Below are 17,736 nucleotides of genomic sequence, written 5' to 3' on the forward strand. Positions count from 1 at the left end.
ATGATATTTTTGCGATTGTTAAAATTCATAGAATGTGTAATTCTAATAAATTTATGACTGAATTGAAAATCAATATATTCAATTAAACCATGACTTATAGCCCAGTAATGTTTCAGGTCCCCGATCAACAGATTACAGGATGAATTCATTTTTTCGATTTGTTACTTTATTTAACTCGGTTATTCGATTCTAATCATTTCAAATTTACAAGATGGTATACATATAATGTGAATCTTATGACTGTAGTAGTAAAACACTTTTTTCTAATAAAACAGTAATAAGCCCACTTAAGAATTCCACTTGAGAAATAAAATACCAACAAAAGATGTACTCAAATCCTTTCACTTCCGATTCAGAATTCAGAAACTAAAGACTGAACAAAACAAAGGGATACATAGGAAAACACTGTCTTCACATGAGTTTTAAAAGGAGAATTTAAGCAAAGTTAACATGGTGGCTTATAACAAGAGAACTGCTAGGGCAGAGTTGCAGATGACACAGCTTTAAGCTTAAGCTTTAAGCATTGTTTCAGAGGAGATGGTAATAATCTGCAACGCCATCAGCAAAACCACCAAAAGGTCCAAAGCCACCATCATCATCATCAAAGCCACCACCAACATCATCCAAAAGATCGTCATAAAGCCCAACATAACCATCCCAGAGATAATCTTCATACTCATCTTCACTATCGTAGGGTGCAACTTTGTGGCCTATCATAGAGTCACGGGGGAGCCTCAAGTTCTTGATTCGTTCCTTACATAGCTTTCCACAACTGTCGTAAAGTTTAATGCTGGAGCATCCACGTAGATCAAGGGACTGAAGGTTAGGACAACCATCCAGAATCGCCTGTAAACCCTTATTTGACATTTCATTGCCAGTGAGCTGTAGGTGGAGTAACTGCGGCATGCCTTTTGCAACAGCTATAACAAAGTCATCTGCAGCATCCATCCCTATGCTATGCTTCCAACCATGATTGTTATATGTGAATGACTTGAGCATGGGACAACATCGACTAATTTCTGCAACAGTCTCCTCCGAAATAGTAGTGAAAGTAAGAGCAAGTTCCTCCAGCATCGGAGCCTTTCTAAATAAGTCATTCCAAGATTTATGCAACGAACCATAGCCATATGAAATTTGAAGACGCCTGAGCTGACTTGATCTGTTACGAACATAACATAAAACAGAGCAAGACTATGATGGACAACTATCAAGGAGGGGATGATGCTGGGATACACAACAGACACACACACAATACTGTTAACATCAGAGAAGCAGCCTCAACCTAGCGGAAAGGACTGAACGACGATAATTAAAGTGAGAACCATTTTCATTAAAAACTAATGGCTATCACTTGGACCATTTATCTTAAACTTGATCCTTCAAGTTATCCCAAGTACAAAACGTCATCACTTTATATTTCAACTCCCCGGGGATTTATAACATCCCGTGGAGAGAGTTGGATTAGGTAATTCTCAAATAACTACTATAAACAATCCTAGTATTATTCAAGGATTAAATTTGGTTATCGAATGGTTGTTTTGAATATAAAATTATAATATTCATATCCAAAGGTTAATCTCTCTTTACAAATATACCCGTCAAGAAAGAACAAATCATATTTATAAAACGTGTTGACTATCCTAGGTTTACCTTTTGTATCTCACGACAACCTCACCTGTGTTAAATTAAACAGAAAACGACATATGACCATTCCGTACAACTGTAAGTACTAATTTAACAGAAAACGACATATGACCATTACGTACAAATGTAAATTTAATAGAAAACGACACAAGACCATTACAAACTAATGTGCTATAATATCTCCTTGTACAATTTTATCATATCAAAAGTTTATCTCACCCTTTCTATAACCTAGAGAGAGTAAACGAGAAAACATACCACCACACTATCACAAATCCGAATCCTACATCATCAGTTCAATTACTAACAATAAACCCTAACAACAAGTGCACAACATAAAATCCAAGAAATCAAAATCAAATAAATTTCTAATAACAAAAACAGACACAAAATCTTGATGAAACACACGAAACAGGAGCCCATACCTTTCGCCTTGAGCGAGGAATTCAATCAAATCATCAGTAGGAAAATGTTCGATGCTTAAATCAACAAGCTGGCCTTGACTCCGATCAATCACATTCATACACATCTTCTCAAGTGCACGAGGGTTAGCCAAACCTTGAAGATTTTCCATGTCGATAACTCTCCACATAGCCGGGTCTTTGCAGATTTTACGCCACGCAGTGCACACCTTCTGTACGTTCTCAAGAATCTCAACTACGCTCAACCTATGGAGTATATTTGTTGTTACATCATCAGGAAGATCCAACCAGTTTCTTTGATCCATGCCCGTTGTATCTGTGCTGGGCTTGGAGGGTTTTGTTCGGTGAGGCATTCTGTCGAACACTTGGTGGGTTTTTTTTTTCTAAGCTTTCTAGGCCATGGAACCGCCTAACAGAGTAAAGGGATAAAGATGATTGTTGGGTTCTAGGGTTTGTGAGGAAATACATGACGATGTTCAGTTATGCGTTACGTAACATTAATTGCTGGATTTTATCATACCGTCTGGATTTCTTTCGTGTGCTCATCATTTTCGAGTTTATTGCATTTTGTAACCCCAGACTTTGACTCATTAGCAAATCAGATCACACACTTTGAAACGTGACAGTTTGTAACCCTAAGTTTCAATTAGCTTTCAATTTGTAACCCTGACCCCCCAAATCTGTTAAAAACAACCGTTAAATTTAATTATTTGAGAGGTAACCGTGCGTATATTAGTTTTTAACAGCTACTTTACCCCGTGCCCCCTCAAAGTTTATGTATTATATTTTAAAATTATTTCTGAAGACACACAATGATGTAAAAATACTTAAAATATATATTTAGATTTATAATCTGAATTTTTTTTTACATAAACGATGCGACTTATTTTAAAATAAACACATATTTTTAAAAATTATTTAAATTTTTTTACATCATTGTGTGTTCAAAAATAATTTCAAAATATAATACATAAACTTTGAGGGGTCACAGGGGGTAAAATAGCTGTTAGAAACTAATATACACACTGTTACCTCTCAAACAGTTAAAGTTAACGGCTGTTTTTAACGGATGTGTGGGCCAGAGTTACAAACTGAAAGCTAATCGAAACTTAGGGTTACAAACTACCACGTTTCAAAGTATGGGGTCTGATTTGCTAATGAGCCAAAATATGGGGTTACAAAGTGCAATAAGCTCTTCATTTTTCCATTCACACATATATGATGATCTTTAATTTTCAGATTAGAACTAGTTGAGAAGCCGCGCGTTGCGGCGGCCTATAAAAATTATATTAATGATTTAATATTAATATTTGTAAAATAAAATAATTTTGTGGCTATCTATAGAAACTATATTAACATTTCAAAATTAATATTTGTAGGATAAAATAAAATTTATATTATAAATATTTTGATGTGATACTAATACTAATATATAAAATTGCAAAATTGGACTATAATTCATGGTGAAAAAATGAAAATAAATTTATACATGTAATCAACAATTTAAAGCACGACGAATCTTAATTTTATTTGTGTTTTTTTTTTTTTGAAAAGTAATCATGTTCTTACATTGTCACCTTCCGTCAATTTTTTTTGGATTGATTGTGCACAAAAAACATCTAACTTAAATCCGTGAGGTTGTATTGAGAGAGAAGATGTTGTGTTTAGATGATCCAAAACCTTACGATATATATAGGGGTATTTATAAGTACAGAGAGATTTGTGTGCTACTATTTTCCATAATTAAATAATCTGAAACAAAATCAGATTAAAACTTTCAAGCTACTATATTTCGTAAATAATCTGATACAAAATCAGATTCTGAAACTTGTTTCTAATATAGCCGAAACTAAAAAAGATAGTTCTAATTTTTGATATTTTTCATCCAAAAATTGTAGAAAATTAGAAAAATAGAACGGAGCAATGTAAGAGGCGCCGCCTACACGCCCTTCGCCTCTCCACCATATTTTCATGTATACAAAGTAAATCATATAAAAATTAACAACAACAAACATGTCCGATGAAAAAAACAAATATTATAAAAAAATAACCAACAAACATACATCACTAATAATTAATTTATTGATATCATCCATCAATATCATGTCAAGACTATATTTTTTTCCTCTATTTCAATTTGTCGACTCCCACATAGTGATCTATAACTACATTTACTTGCAACAACCTTTATTTTTTTAATACTATATAAATAGCCTTCACTTATCGTTTGTAGAAGAACGACACCACCGAGTTAGAAATCAAGCAAGAGGACTATCACCAGAGAGAGATAGAGTTGTAATATCGAGAGATAGGAGGTTGTGTTTAGATGATCCAAAACCCTACAATCTATAAGAGTATTTATAGGTGCGGAGAGACTTGTGTGCTACTCTTTCCCGTAATTAAATAATCTGAAACAAAATCAGATTAAAACTTTCAAACTACTATATTCTATATATAATCTGAAACAAAATCAGATTGTGAAACTTGCTTCTAATATACCCGAAACTAAAAAAGGTAGTTCTAATTTTTGATATTTTTCATTCAAAAATTCTAGAAAATTAGAAAAATAGAATTTAGCGATGTGAGAGGCGCCACCTACACGCCCCTCGCTTCTCCTTTATATAAGTATATTGATTTATATGAGAAAAACAGCAAAATAAAGAAATAGTTTGAGACGGATAAGGATAGAAATAAAACTATAAATGGGCTTCTGAGGAGATAGCAAATGACCGAGCGAGCATCTAGATATATGTTGCCGGGTTTCTTTGCTTTCAAAGTCAGTTCTGGCCTTCTCGGATTCTAAAATTTTGAAAAATATTTATATATTTTTAAACTTTGTGAAAACACTTTTATAATTTTATAAAATTTTGAATGGTAAAAAAATTAGGAGATACAAATATTCTCATGCCTCTTACCGGATACGCCTCCGGGGAGTAGGTTTATCTTCCAATTCGATTTTTGTAATTGTCTGACCGCAGAAATTCAGATACACTAGTACACATCTGGCACGTACAACCTTAAAAGTAGACAGACCCTAATCAAATAGAATTGACAACATTTTCCCAATCCTTGTACATTCAGACATATACCGTTAATCCGCAGCGGAATTGATATTTACAAATGCACCATAAATTACAAAAATACACGCAAACACAGGAAGTTATTTCATACAAGATTATACATACATGTCCTCACACTTCTGTATAGCAGAACTGACAGGCACTCACAGATCTGAGTGAAGTTCAGATATTATGGAACCAGAAGTTGCAGGGTCTGATGAAATAGAAAGCGGCTTGCTTGAAGATCTCGATATGATCAGCCGTGCTATATTCTCAGCTGCAACAGCACTTGTTTCCATTGTGCTGGCCGCGTTTTCAAAAGCATTGACATAGTACAAATGTATATCGTCGAGCATAAAAGGTGCAAACTTCTCAGGAGAGTGGTAATGAGGGTATGCCCCCCAGTCTATCCGAATTGTCTCATTCCTCGCACTGCAAAAGGAAGAAAGTGACATGTATTAGCATCTAGTAAGATGGCAAAATATAAATATTCAGCAATACAGATTCGACCATGATAAATGCATACAAATCGGGTTTTTATAGGTTGCTAATATAATAAAAAAAACTATTAAAAGGGCGTGAACAAATAGCTATTTTATGCATCTTCTAACCAAGCTTCAAAATACTTCATACCGAGTAGCTTAAGAAGAACATTTTCATGTGTCTTTGCTGATAGCAAATTCATTATAAAGAATTAGCAAGCAAAAAAAGAAAAATTACTCCAACAGAAAGTCGAAAATAGTAGAAGGCATAGTACTTCTAAAGTACAACTCGAAAGCTTGATTAGGTAGTTCGCTAAAGATTGTCGCCTAAAGATTGGCCACAATCTTTTGCTATTTCCTACATACAAATCTCTGAATCTCATTATAATCATTGTGCGACCTTACTAAATTGCAATATTTATACATTAATGAGAGCCGCCATTTCGATTTTGAGATGTGGTTGTAAAACCTGGCTGCTAGAAAGATTAGATTGGTTGGTGAACGTAACCTCCTTAATTGCAGCTTGTATTTTGCTCCATTATTACTGATTTTCAATGTCCAAAAGAACTAACAAGAGGGGATTGCTACACATTTACCTAGAGCGACAACATGCACAGAAGTATTCTCAAGAGAATGAACAGTGCCAACAAACAAAAAGAATGATCATTACACATCATGCTGGCCCAGAAGTAGAAAAAGGCTGAAGAGTTTATAGCATTCTACAATGGCCAAAACCTAGATATCACTTGAGCCACAATGTATCCGATTGTTCTTCCACTAAAAGCCAATTCTCCTTCGAATTTGATATGAAAATTGTTCGACCTCGTAAAGCTTGCATGGTTCTTTAAAAAAACAATACGGTATTAAATTTTCTCAGTGCTAAGATTCTCAATTAGTCTTTTTTCCGGGATGATAAACCAGTATGGTCTAGCTATCTGATCTTGTTCATAAATTGTAGTGACTAGTGAGTATTCCGGATTCCTTCAAATTTCTTTCCTACAAGCTCATTTTTTCGGTGTTTGGGGGTAATAAATTCAAGAGTATACAGGATATAGTTAAGTTGTAACTGGATTTCAGTGAAATAGGTTTAATCTAGTTAATTGACAAGAATATATCCTTGGTTATGCAGGTCCAGCATTTGTTCAAGCTACAGCATGCAAAGAAAGCATATCTCTCATAGTGAAAAATCAGGTTTTTATTAGCAACATATAGAGATATTACCTAAAAATTTGATCCAGTAACACATCTGTCATTGGTTGCCGAGAAAACATCTTGTAGGTCATATCTTTCTCACTGTGTTTCTTGAGTATAGAAATGCATGTGAATGGGAGATCTGAACTCTCTATTGTCCCCACCAATTCTGGAATATCAGTTACATAATTGAAGCCAAAATATGCCTAGTCAAGAAAGTCATCCATATAAGAATAAAAACATAAAGGTCCATCCTATGAGGAATAGTATAATATAATATAAATTAGAGACTAGATACTCACAGGATTCCAGAGCCCCCTAATAAAAGTTGCATGAGTATGCTGCAACTTCCTATCAGGAATCGAAATCACAGGGTTAAAAGATATATCAAGCTCATCCAATGGAGTAGCAACCACAGTTACATCACACTTGTAACTGTTCCCTCTTGTTGAATTGAGTTCATAAGCACTTCTGGTGTAAGAAATAGATTCTATTTCTTCACTCATATGCAATGCAACATCTGAACGATTTATCAATCCGGCAGCCATTTGCCAATTTCCTCCTTCAACTGCCCACAACCCACCACCAGACCCTGCCAAGGAAACTGCACCAGCAAGTCCGCTTATGCTAACACTCTGACCATAGTTAATTCTTGTGATAACCTGCGCAACAGCATATGATCAAGTAAAAATACGGATGAAATTATGAATGGAGATATTAGATATACAAGCCAGATATTTACAGTTCCTAATTTAGATAGCAACAGTGTAATATATGAAGAACTAATGAAATATATTCATATTGAGAAACGAACACCCTTCGTCCTGTCCAAGGCATCAAAACACTATTATGGGCCGACTGAAGTTAATTCAAGAAAAAAATTTAGTAACAAAGAAATGATAAATGATATATTGACAGAACAGTTAAGAGTGCAGACAAAGAGAAAGAGAAGGTAAATTTGTTTCCCATTTTGATTGTGTATCCAATTACTGCCTAGGAAGTAAATATGAATTACAGACTCCAGACTTCTATAAACTACTGACTTGCTGCAATATGAGAACATAGAGCAGGCGTACCCCTTACGTTATACATCTTTTGATTAAATAATGCATACTCTTTACTTGACCTTCAGTAACTTCCAGTTATATATGTCTGACAGAGGACCAGAAACATAATCTTGAGTACCACACGACTAGGACCACAAAAATTAAACCCCTTCAGAGTGCATAACAATACAATACAAGACACTGTGGCATTTAAGAAAAATAACACAATAATTTTAATTCAGGCATTACAGAACTGCTCTGTATATGTCAGACAAGGGCAGCTCCAGTTTTCTTTGTTTATAGATCAAAACAAACACTCACGCCTTATACCGTATCACTGTCTGGTGAGTGCATGTGCACACAGAAACACACATATGTGCCCACCACGCGCACATACCGTATCACTGTCTGGTGAGTGCATGTGCACACACAAACACACATATGTGCCCGCCACGCGTACACAGCCAAACACACAATAAAAAACTGTCAAATGGTCAGTAATATTTAAGGCAAGAATCTGCACAACTATAGTTGAATACTGCAGATACCTAGTTACTACAGGACCACCACTTCAAGAAAAATACTATGCGCTTCAATTGAACACAATAGACAATTATTCACATAACTTTGTATAATTAACAAGAAGAATACTTACTGTAGCAAGCTCGTCAATCAGTAAAGAAGACAATCCAGCATCAGTCAATTCCTCGTGCAATGTCCTAGTAGTTAAATTGTATAAACCTGCCCATTTAAGCATTTCCTCCACAGTTCCAAAAATTGGCCTAGATTCCAATGCTTGATAATACTTTAAGAAGCTATCCACAGTAACCTTCATTGTAATCACATGCAAGACCAAAGTACAAAGATTTAGTTCAAACTGGGACATATATGTATATATGGTATAAATAAATATACTCATAACAAGTATACAGAAACAGGTTAATACTATTTCATGCACGAAGATAAACAGCGAATATAGAAGATTATTGGCTTCATTTAACTTTGCACATAAACTGTGAGATAAATACCAGTTCTCTAAAACGAAAACAAAATTGTTTATCAGTCTACACGGGAAGAGACCCAATTTTGAACAGCTGATGGCATTCCGAGATATTACAACCCACAATTCTATAATAGGTTAGCATGAAATTTCAATTATATTAGCATAAACGTTGACCATATGACTACATAAATTCACATGTAATGCATGGATAGCGCTTCAATTGCATAGAAACCAATACAAATAAAACAAAGAATACTTTAAACAATATATCGCTTATATTTCTTCCATCGCCTCTTACAAATTTATTTTTTTCATATTATTTTTTTAAATTAAGTTTAAATTTATATTTTCATTTAAAAACAGGAATCACAAATAAATGATGTATCAATGTTTCTATTTACCTCAATTTCCGTAAAAAAAAAAAGTCAAATGGACTAAAAATAAGGAACGAAGGAAATATTTTTTAATTTTTTGCCAATCTTTAACATTGACTTTACTACTTAAGTTAAGGATGAAATTGTCAAATCATCATGGAAATGTGATAATTTAATAGGAATAGGAGTATAAAACAAATACAAATGCGATGTATATAGAGATAAATGTCCCCCTAACATTCTAGAAGAGCATGTCTAGTACTTCAGAGACTAGCGTGGCAGTATGCCGGAAATGGTAAAAATACAAGTCTGAACTGCATTATCCAAACTTTTTGTGAATCTGTCTCTGACACACCATCAAAGTTTTGAAGAAAAAAATTGAATACCTGCAACAGTGCTATGATGAGATTTGAGAACAAATTAGGTATATGGAGGGAATGGGGCATTTCTTCTAAAAATGGGGTTGTGAACTCTAGTTTATTGATGTAAGGAATGGAATGGGGGAATGAATGAAATTTTTAAACAATTGTTCATAATATAGTTCAGAGTTCATTCCATTCCTTCCCGATTCAGTCACCCCAACCCAACACAACCTAAGGCCTATCAATTTACCCTAGACCTCACTTCCAAGCGGGGCACAGTAACACGCCAAGTTTAATTTAATGCACATTTAGTATAATGTACTTCTATAGTCCATCAATTGCAAGGAAATAGGGTTGTTAAGCAACACTCCACTTTTAAACATGCACCAACTTAAGACACTAATTTGGTCCACAATTTAACTTTATCTCAAAATGATATTACTATGGTATATTCATTTGCACTAATGCACATGACTTATATGCATACTCTACATTAAGGTATGCTATAATTGCCACCAAAAAAATTCAACTCTGTATTGCTAGATTCTACCTAAAACCGAAACACGAAAGTAGGCAATACTCTTGATATCAAATTATTTCATACTAAACAACGGAGCTCCTAACTAACCTCGACAAACTGATTCATTTTGAAGAGCGCAAAGCCATACCGAACCAGCATTCGCACTGAATTAACGAACCCTACGATACTCCGAATAATCGAAAACCTAGAACTAATCTCAATCGTCTTAAAAACAAATTCCTTCCCGTTCCAAATTCCCAGCGACACCGACTCATCAGACTCATCGCTCTTCGCTTTCAGCTTCAACAGTTTTGTGTAATTCACCGCGTGGTAATTCTTCGGGTGGAGAATCGAGGCGCCGGCCTCGAACGTGTCGCCGGCGATCGTCACAGTGGCCATGCGGCCGCCGACGACGTCGTTTCGCTCGAAGATGTGGATAGGGCCGGAGTGGGAGTAGTGACGGAGGAAGTGCGCGACGGAGGCGCCGCCGATGCCGCTGCCGATTATGCAGGTTGTGGGAGAGTGTGAAGAGGTTATAGGAGAGAGAGTGAGGAGGATGAATAGAAGAGAGAGGGTGGGAGGTACGGCGGACATGGCCGGAACTTGATCGCCGGAGGGTTTTCCCGCTGGACTGGTAGTGTGAGTGAGGTGTTGATCGGAGAGGTGTGTGAGAGTTGGGCTGTGGGCTTCGGTAGCTAAAAGTGGCACAAGACTACAAGAGATGTTGCTGGGTCGTTGACCGTTGAGAGAAAAATGATTTATTATTTATTTCAAAAATCTTTTTTTAGAATGAAAGTCATTTTTTATTTTTGGTTTTTTCTATATAGATAGAATACAGTCTTACGCACTATAATTTTTATATTAAATAAAATTTAATAATTTTTCGTATTTGTATGCTCCCTCGATCCAGGCAGTATTCTCTGGAGTACAGGTTACTGGCACACAGTATTTTTTCTATATAAATAAAATACACACTATAATTTTTATATTAGATAAAATTTAATAATTTTTCGTATCTGTATGCTCCCTCGATCCGGGCAGTATTCTCTGGAGTACAGATTACTGGCGCACACTATTACTATTTCATTAAAATATAATTTTATAATTTATTTTGATTGTAATTATGATTGGTAACTCAATTAAAATATCTTCTTCTCGATGCAGGGAAGAGGGTACTTGTAAGCATCTCATCTTTAACAAATCGTGTGATTCCATGTAGAATGAATTATTCAGCAATTGATTCTGTCATATATTTGTTCGACGCAACTATTTTTTAGATGGTATATATTTTTATTGTTAAATTGATTTTCTAACTAAAAAAAGTGAAACTCAATACACAAATATAAATTTACATTCATCTCATTTTCAGGAGAAAAAATTCAACATTCATCCAACACATGAGTTCCACCACAATTTAGCAAAAACTATCTACAGTGAAAACTCTATAAATTAATAATGTCCGGATCGAAGAAATTTATTAATTTAGAGAGTTATTAATTTATCGATAAATTAATAATTATTAATTTAATGAGTTTTTAACCGATTATATCATACATACCAAACAAAAAGGAAAATTAGTATATGTTTCTTAGAATTATGTTGCCGGCGAATTTTAGGAATCAATGTAAATTAGTAACTACTGTGTTCATGTCTATTGGAAATCAATAATGATTTTTGAAGTATTGCACTGTAAATATAAATGAGAGGAATAAATGTGTTCAATGTATAATATTCTTAAGTAAGTTTGGTATATATAAATTACATGAATGGAAAACAGACAACTACAGAATCATATTTCAATCAGTTTCTATAAATTATTAATTTATGATTTTTTTGGGACCGAAAATTATAAAGAGATCTCCCGAAAAATTATTATCTTATTATTTTATCGAGTTTTTCAATTTTTTACATTGGCCCAAGTCGGGGCCGGACAAATTTATTATTTTAGAGAGTTTATTAATTTATCGAGTATTAATTTAAAGAGTTTCTACTGCATAAGAGATCATATTCAAAATTCTATGCATCTCATCATATTCAAAATTCTACGCATCTCATTATCAATTTTCATATACTAATCAGAAAATTAATTTATTTATTCTTAAGATCAGGTATACTGATTAAATTTTGCCCAACTCTGTAAATAAAGAGAACTACTGACACACTCATACTCTGCTGCACTCTTGCTGAGCGAGCATGATAGTGCACTTGCTAATATCATACCAAGTGAAATCACGTTTTCAATCCAGCCAGATCTGTAACAAATTAATCAGAAAAATAATTATTTATACGGCACATTTAATTTTTAATTGTTCAGAATTTAACTGACAATTCTTACATGGAGATACACTTGTTAACCTTGTAGACACAAGAAAATGGGTACACTTGGTGGGGACAACAGTAATCGTAATCATGGTCCACTCCTTTTTTGACTTAAACAACACAGTTTGGTCGACTACTCAACCCCTTCTCAGCTTCCACAGATTCACCAATAAAATCCCCATTTCCCCACTTTTTTCATCAATCTCCACAAAATAATCTTATTATTTTCAACAAAAACTCTGAAAACAATAAGCCCAGATGATGTTTATGATGACCCAGATCAGGATCTGATCATCTGGGCTTTCTTGAAATTCACTACTACAGTTCTTGATTCAGTAGACATGTTTGTATTTGTTAAGGTGATGTTGAATTCTCAAGATTGAAGATATATGATTTTTGTATCGTGGGTCTTGCTTTAGATGTAATAGAAGTCTCATTTCTTGATTTTGCACTATGAATTGCTTGGCTTTGTGTATTGTGCATAGAGAGGTAGCTAGATAAGCTGTTTAGTTGCTAATGTTGTGTGGAATTGGTTAGAGTCTTGAAGTTTGTAACTTGAAAGGCATAGTTTGGTGGTAGTGTGGATTGATATATTTTTCGATATAGGGTTGTGCAGGTGATCTGTTATTTTTGCCATGTGTGAGCCTTGTGGGTCGAGTATGCTTCTTGCGCTGCCTGATGATATTTTTGCAATTGTTGCACAATCTTTGAGTCCGAAAGATGTGTGTAACTTGTGTTTGTGTTGTAGAAGCCTGAGTGGGCTTGCGAGTAATGATAAGGTGTGGTTTACTCAATGTGAAATGCTTAGAGTGGTTTCGGTGAAAGACCTTGTTGAATGGCGAAAGGGGGTATTGTCGTACAGGGTGCTTTGCAAGTTCCTTGTTAGTGTCAAGTCGTTGATTGGGATTTGGGTGCACCAGAATCCGGAATTGGGTAATGTGGTTTATGTGATGCCGGGTTTTATTTCTGTTGTTGGGTGTCGGATTATACCACAAGAGCTTGGACCGTTGGGTATTAAAGATGGTCCTATTTTATGGGCGCCGGTTTTTGAGATCTTAAGCAATATTGATGGCTCCTCTATGTTTTTCCTTCATGGAAGGGACAAGGATGATGATTATATTTATCCTGGTTCTGTTAAGGCTGTAGATAAGGCTTGTAACATGCTATTGCTTGAAGTTATGCCAAAAGAACGAAGTACTGGTGAAAAATCAGTGGATGATAAGGAGCTACTTGTGAGAGGTGACCACTCACGTAGCTTGAATATAAAGTCTCAAAGGGTATTTGGACAGAATAAGCAGAAGGTACAATTCAATCGGTTGGCTTTTGGTGATAGAAGAAAGCTACTTGAGACTGTTACTAGTCAAGTTCGGTTGAAGGTCCCGGATTTGGCAAGTGGACTACTTTTTCCTCGACTGAGCAGCGATGAAAATAATTTTCAACAAGATTTGGTGCATTTGCACAAGAGAAGATCATTGCTGATGGAAATGTACAAGCTTCGGAGTGATTGTAGCAAACACAATGTTGGTCCTCATCCACCTGCTGATCCTACCCAACTAAAAATAAGTGAGATGAGAAAGGCCTTCGAGAATTCTACTGGTTTACACACTTCCCTTGGTGAGGATGATTGCCTTACACAATCTACAAAAAGGAAAAATCTAGCTGGATATTTTAAAGATGGCCTGAAACAGATACTTGGGAAATCAACCTTAACAATTTATGGCCGTGAACGTGTAAGAAGTAGTACTTCAAGCAGTGACAGCAAGCATGCACAACTAGACGACTTTCTTTATTCTGGTGACACAATAGGACTAGCCCTAAATGCTTCAAATGGAAAGCTATCTTCTTATAGAGCTTGGCCAAATATGCATGATAGTCGTTTTGCTCTTTACAAACTGCCCATGCAAGAGCCAAAATCATCCCAAGAATACGGTGGTCTATGGGGAGGAACATTTGGTTGGCCTCCTGGGATGCCCTCCGAAGACAAGCCTGGAAAAGCCCTTTACTTCCTTTTTTTATCATATGAAGAGTCCCAAGGCCAACGCTTACTCATCGCTACTAAAATATTAGAAGGGACTCATTATGTTCTACATCCAAATGGTTCTGCTATGTTTATAGTCAATCTTGATGAGCCTTCTTCAGATCCTTTCCCGTTGGGCGGTGATGGAGATTTAGAACCTCTTGATATTACATGTGCTTATACAGGAGAAGGTATTGCAAATGGATATGGTTTCAGATATCCAGGTTCAAAGCCTGGCTCTTTATTTGTTATACAAGGTGGGCTTCTTGCTTTTGTATGGAAAGAATCTAGAACTGTCTTGACCATGCAGAGGCTTGACTTGCAAGAACTTCTAAAGAAGGGGGAAAGGGTTCCTGCGTTACCTCCAACTGCCAACTTTGCATATCTAACAAAGTCCTACTCAAATGTTTTTGCCGGCTTCTCAAGCACCTCAAATGGTCTGGCTTTGCAAAGGTATACACCTAAAAATTACTACTCAACTTTGTGCAAAGTTATTTATGTCTAACTTGGGTTGCTTCAACTGCTTTTTTTATCTCTCTCACTCTATGTTTAAGGAGTTCAGTACTTTTATTGTTTCATAACGTATTTGCATTAGAAAAGGTATTTAGAATCTACTTTTGATGCACTATGACTCGCAAATTTCCAGAAACTGCTTTGTTTAGAGCAGCTTGACGCAGTTTTATCGAATTTATAGCTTGGGACTTATAATTTACACCGAATACTATATTACATAGAGTAACAGTAATCAAAAAGCCAAGCTGTAATTTCCAATGCAAAATTTACCAGAGATTTGATTAGATCCTCAATACAACATTGAAGAAAACCCATTGGTGGAATGGTTCAATGATTTTACTGCTTTTCTTAATGCAACAGAGATGTAATTACATCTTCAATACTGCTGACTTATGGATAATACATTAGAGTAGAAAAGACATTACAGATTGAATCATTGGACCGAAAAATTTGAAGGAACGGTTGAAGATACTACATATAAAATTAAATTAGACAAGAAGCTTAAAAGTTGGTTTCAAAAAAAAGTTGAAACTTAAGGACTCGATAAAAGCAAAAAACTCATAAGATATGAAAAATAAATATCGATCTGAAATCTGATACAAATGTATAGGACTGTAGAAATTTATCCAGAAGGCAGAGTTTGTATATATCAGAGGATGAGATCATTTGTCATGTAATTTGATTAATCAGAATGCAAGAATTTATGTTCTTCTTCTGGCCAACTTAGTACTATGGAAAGGAGAGATGTAAATTGGATATTCATCATCTTTTTCAATCTTTTTTTTGAAGCCATACGCAGTTTACTCTATACCAGGTATTAACTAACCTATGTTAGAAAGTCCCAAGTGACAAGCGTTATTTAGGCCTTCTCTTTCATAGGTTGAATGATGATAGTGGTTGTTTATGTTTTACGGATAATGTTTTTTATATTTATTCTATTAGCTCTTTTCATTATACAATATATTGTTTTTCAAAAAATACTAATTTCGTACCATTCGTTGGTGTTAGAAAATATTCAGTTGATTGTTTTTAGTGTCAAGGTTGAGAGTAATTGCTATGGACGGGCTGTCTGTAACTTCCAGAAAGCAGTCACCTATTGTAACATCCCACATCGATGATATAAAGAGTATTTGGGGCCTTTATATACCAAATTGCTAGCTATTTTAGATTAACATGTGGTGGGTTATTTACATGTTAGTTGTAGGCTCGGGATATTATAAGTGGTATCAGTATTTTTTTTAATTTTTTTTTGTGTGTGTGTGTGGGGGGGGGGGGGGGGGTCGCCAAATTACTAGCTCTTTCCCCGGGGTTTGTTTCCTCCCTTCCCGCCCCCACCTGTTTTTTTATAATATCCCAAGCCCACAATACATTGTTGGGATGCTGATGATTTGAGTTAGAAATTGCTAAAATCTAAGTTCCAGATAGTGGGACGATCAAGGTATATTGTCACCTCTTTTGAGAGTCGAGGCTAATGAAAAACTGAAAACGATATTTTCTATTACTTGAAGATGAGAACTGGGTTAGACTTATTATGACTGTATCTTTAGAATGAGACATCAGGTTATGATACAGCCATACAAGAATATTTGTATATCCATGAAGTTCTTTAATGTATCAACCTCTTTCCTGTCTACTGTGTCATTACAATCATTTTATAACATAGATGAGAACCTTGCTACTGAATCTTCGATCGTCTCTTATAATGTTTTTAATGTTGTTTACAGATGAATTATGATCACATGCACGGCTTCAAGCGCTGCCCTCACCCTCTTGCACACATCAATATTCAAAAAGTTGGGACCTCTACCTGTGTAATGTTGCAGTAAGTAAACTCCTGTAAAGAATTCTACTCTGTTTAGGTTCTGTAAAAAGAGAAGTTATGAGGAGAGTGAAAATTTTCTTGTACCTAAATACTTATTATGTAATTACATTGAAATTGAGGGTCTGGTCGAGTTTTTTTTTTTTTTAAAAAAAAAGGAAGAAAGGGTTATACAATAGTTTTACTATACATTGAAATTTTAGATAGTTTTACTTTGCAAGTTTCGGGAAATTATCTCGCACTTTGCTGCTTTTTTTTTTTTTTTTTTTTTACGATGCAGGCTTATATGCCTTACAAATTAGTATCTGTTCTAATAATTCTCGGAGCCAGAGTCAAACCCGGATGTTCCGGGACAACAGAGGATAAACCCACCATTGGCTATCCAATCGTGTTAAAATTATTAATTTCAAATTTTTCTTGATGAAAATATATATCAGACTTTTAATTCACATGTATTAATAAAGTAATAATTTTGTTATTCGGTTAAATTATTTCGAAACGTGTGTCAAAAATAAAACCCGTTGTGAATAAAATTGAAGAAGGTTGAAGCCTATTCGGATTTTATCTCTGTAATGTTAAATGATTTGAAAATGAATAAAATCATTCTCCTTCATGGCCGAAAAACAAAACTCAAAAATTGTTATCTTTCATTTTTTAGATAGAATTTTTTTTGTCTAAGCATTTTTTAGATAGAATTGGTCCTATATCTAAAAGAAAATTTGAGTGGGATACTATTTTTGCCGCATGTTAGTTGAACTCTTTTCTTCGTAATGAACCAGGTTTGTAGTAGAGCTGTACATTCAATCCGCTCAACCGCATCAACCACCCGTAACCGATCCGTGTATTATGGATAACCGCACAATGTAGACGGTCGCGGATGAATTTTTTAATAACCATTAATTTGCGGTTTGGTTGCGGATTCATTTTTTTTAAACCCGCAAAAAACCAACCGCAACCGCCAACCG

General features: G+C 35.0%; 3 protein-coding genes across 3 annotated transcripts; 1 reads left to right on the forward strand and 2 right to left on the reverse strand.

The window, feature by feature from the left end:
• Positions 1 to 287: 287 nt before the first annotated feature.
• Positions 288 to 2,569, reverse strand: LOC108192392 (F-box protein SKIP19). Its single transcript, XM_017373346.2, has 2 exons — positions 2,070 to 2,569; positions 288 to 1,159 (listed from the first exon to the last, which is right to left on the reverse strand). The coding sequence occupies exons 1-2, from the start codon at positions 2,417 to 2,419 to the stop codon at positions 529 to 531; spliced, it is 981 nt and encodes a 326-aa protein (XP_017228835.1). The 5' UTR covers positions 2,420 to 2,569; the 3' UTR covers positions 288 to 528.
• A 2,507-nt stretch (positions 2,570 to 5,076) lies between these two features.
• On the reverse strand, positions 5,077 to 10,833 carry LOC108192525 (farnesylcysteine lyase). The gene is made up of 5 exons (XM_064079775.1): positions 10,212 to 10,833; positions 8,500 to 8,673; positions 7,101 to 7,460; positions 6,829 to 7,004; positions 5,077 to 5,557 (listed from the first exon to the last, which is right to left on the reverse strand). The coding sequence occupies exons 1-5, from the start codon at positions 10,695 to 10,697 to the stop codon at positions 5,290 to 5,292; spliced, it is 1,464 nt and encodes a 487-aa protein (XP_063935845.1). The 5' UTR covers positions 10,698 to 10,833; the 3' UTR covers positions 5,077 to 5,289.
• Positions 10,834 to 12,481: 1,648 nt separating this feature from the next.
• On the forward strand, positions 12,482 to 16,960 carry LOC108227971 (F-box protein At5g39450). The gene is made up of 2 exons (XM_017403394.2): positions 12,482 to 14,892; positions 16,677 to 16,960. The coding sequence occupies exons 1-2, from the start codon at positions 13,058 to 13,060 to the stop codon at positions 16,678 to 16,680; spliced, it is 1,839 nt and encodes a 612-aa protein (XP_017258883.1). The 5' UTR covers positions 12,482 to 13,057; the 3' UTR covers positions 16,681 to 16,960.
• The last annotated feature ends 776 nt before the right edge of the window (positions 16,961 to 17,736 follow it).

The sequence above is a fragment of the Daucus carota genome, chromosome 6, assembly GCF_001625215.2.
Source record: "Daucus carota subsp. sativus chromosome 6, DH1 v3.0, whole genome shotgun sequence".
Lineage (NCBI taxonomy): Eukaryota > Viridiplantae > Streptophyta > Magnoliopsida > Apiales > Apiaceae > Daucus > Daucus carota.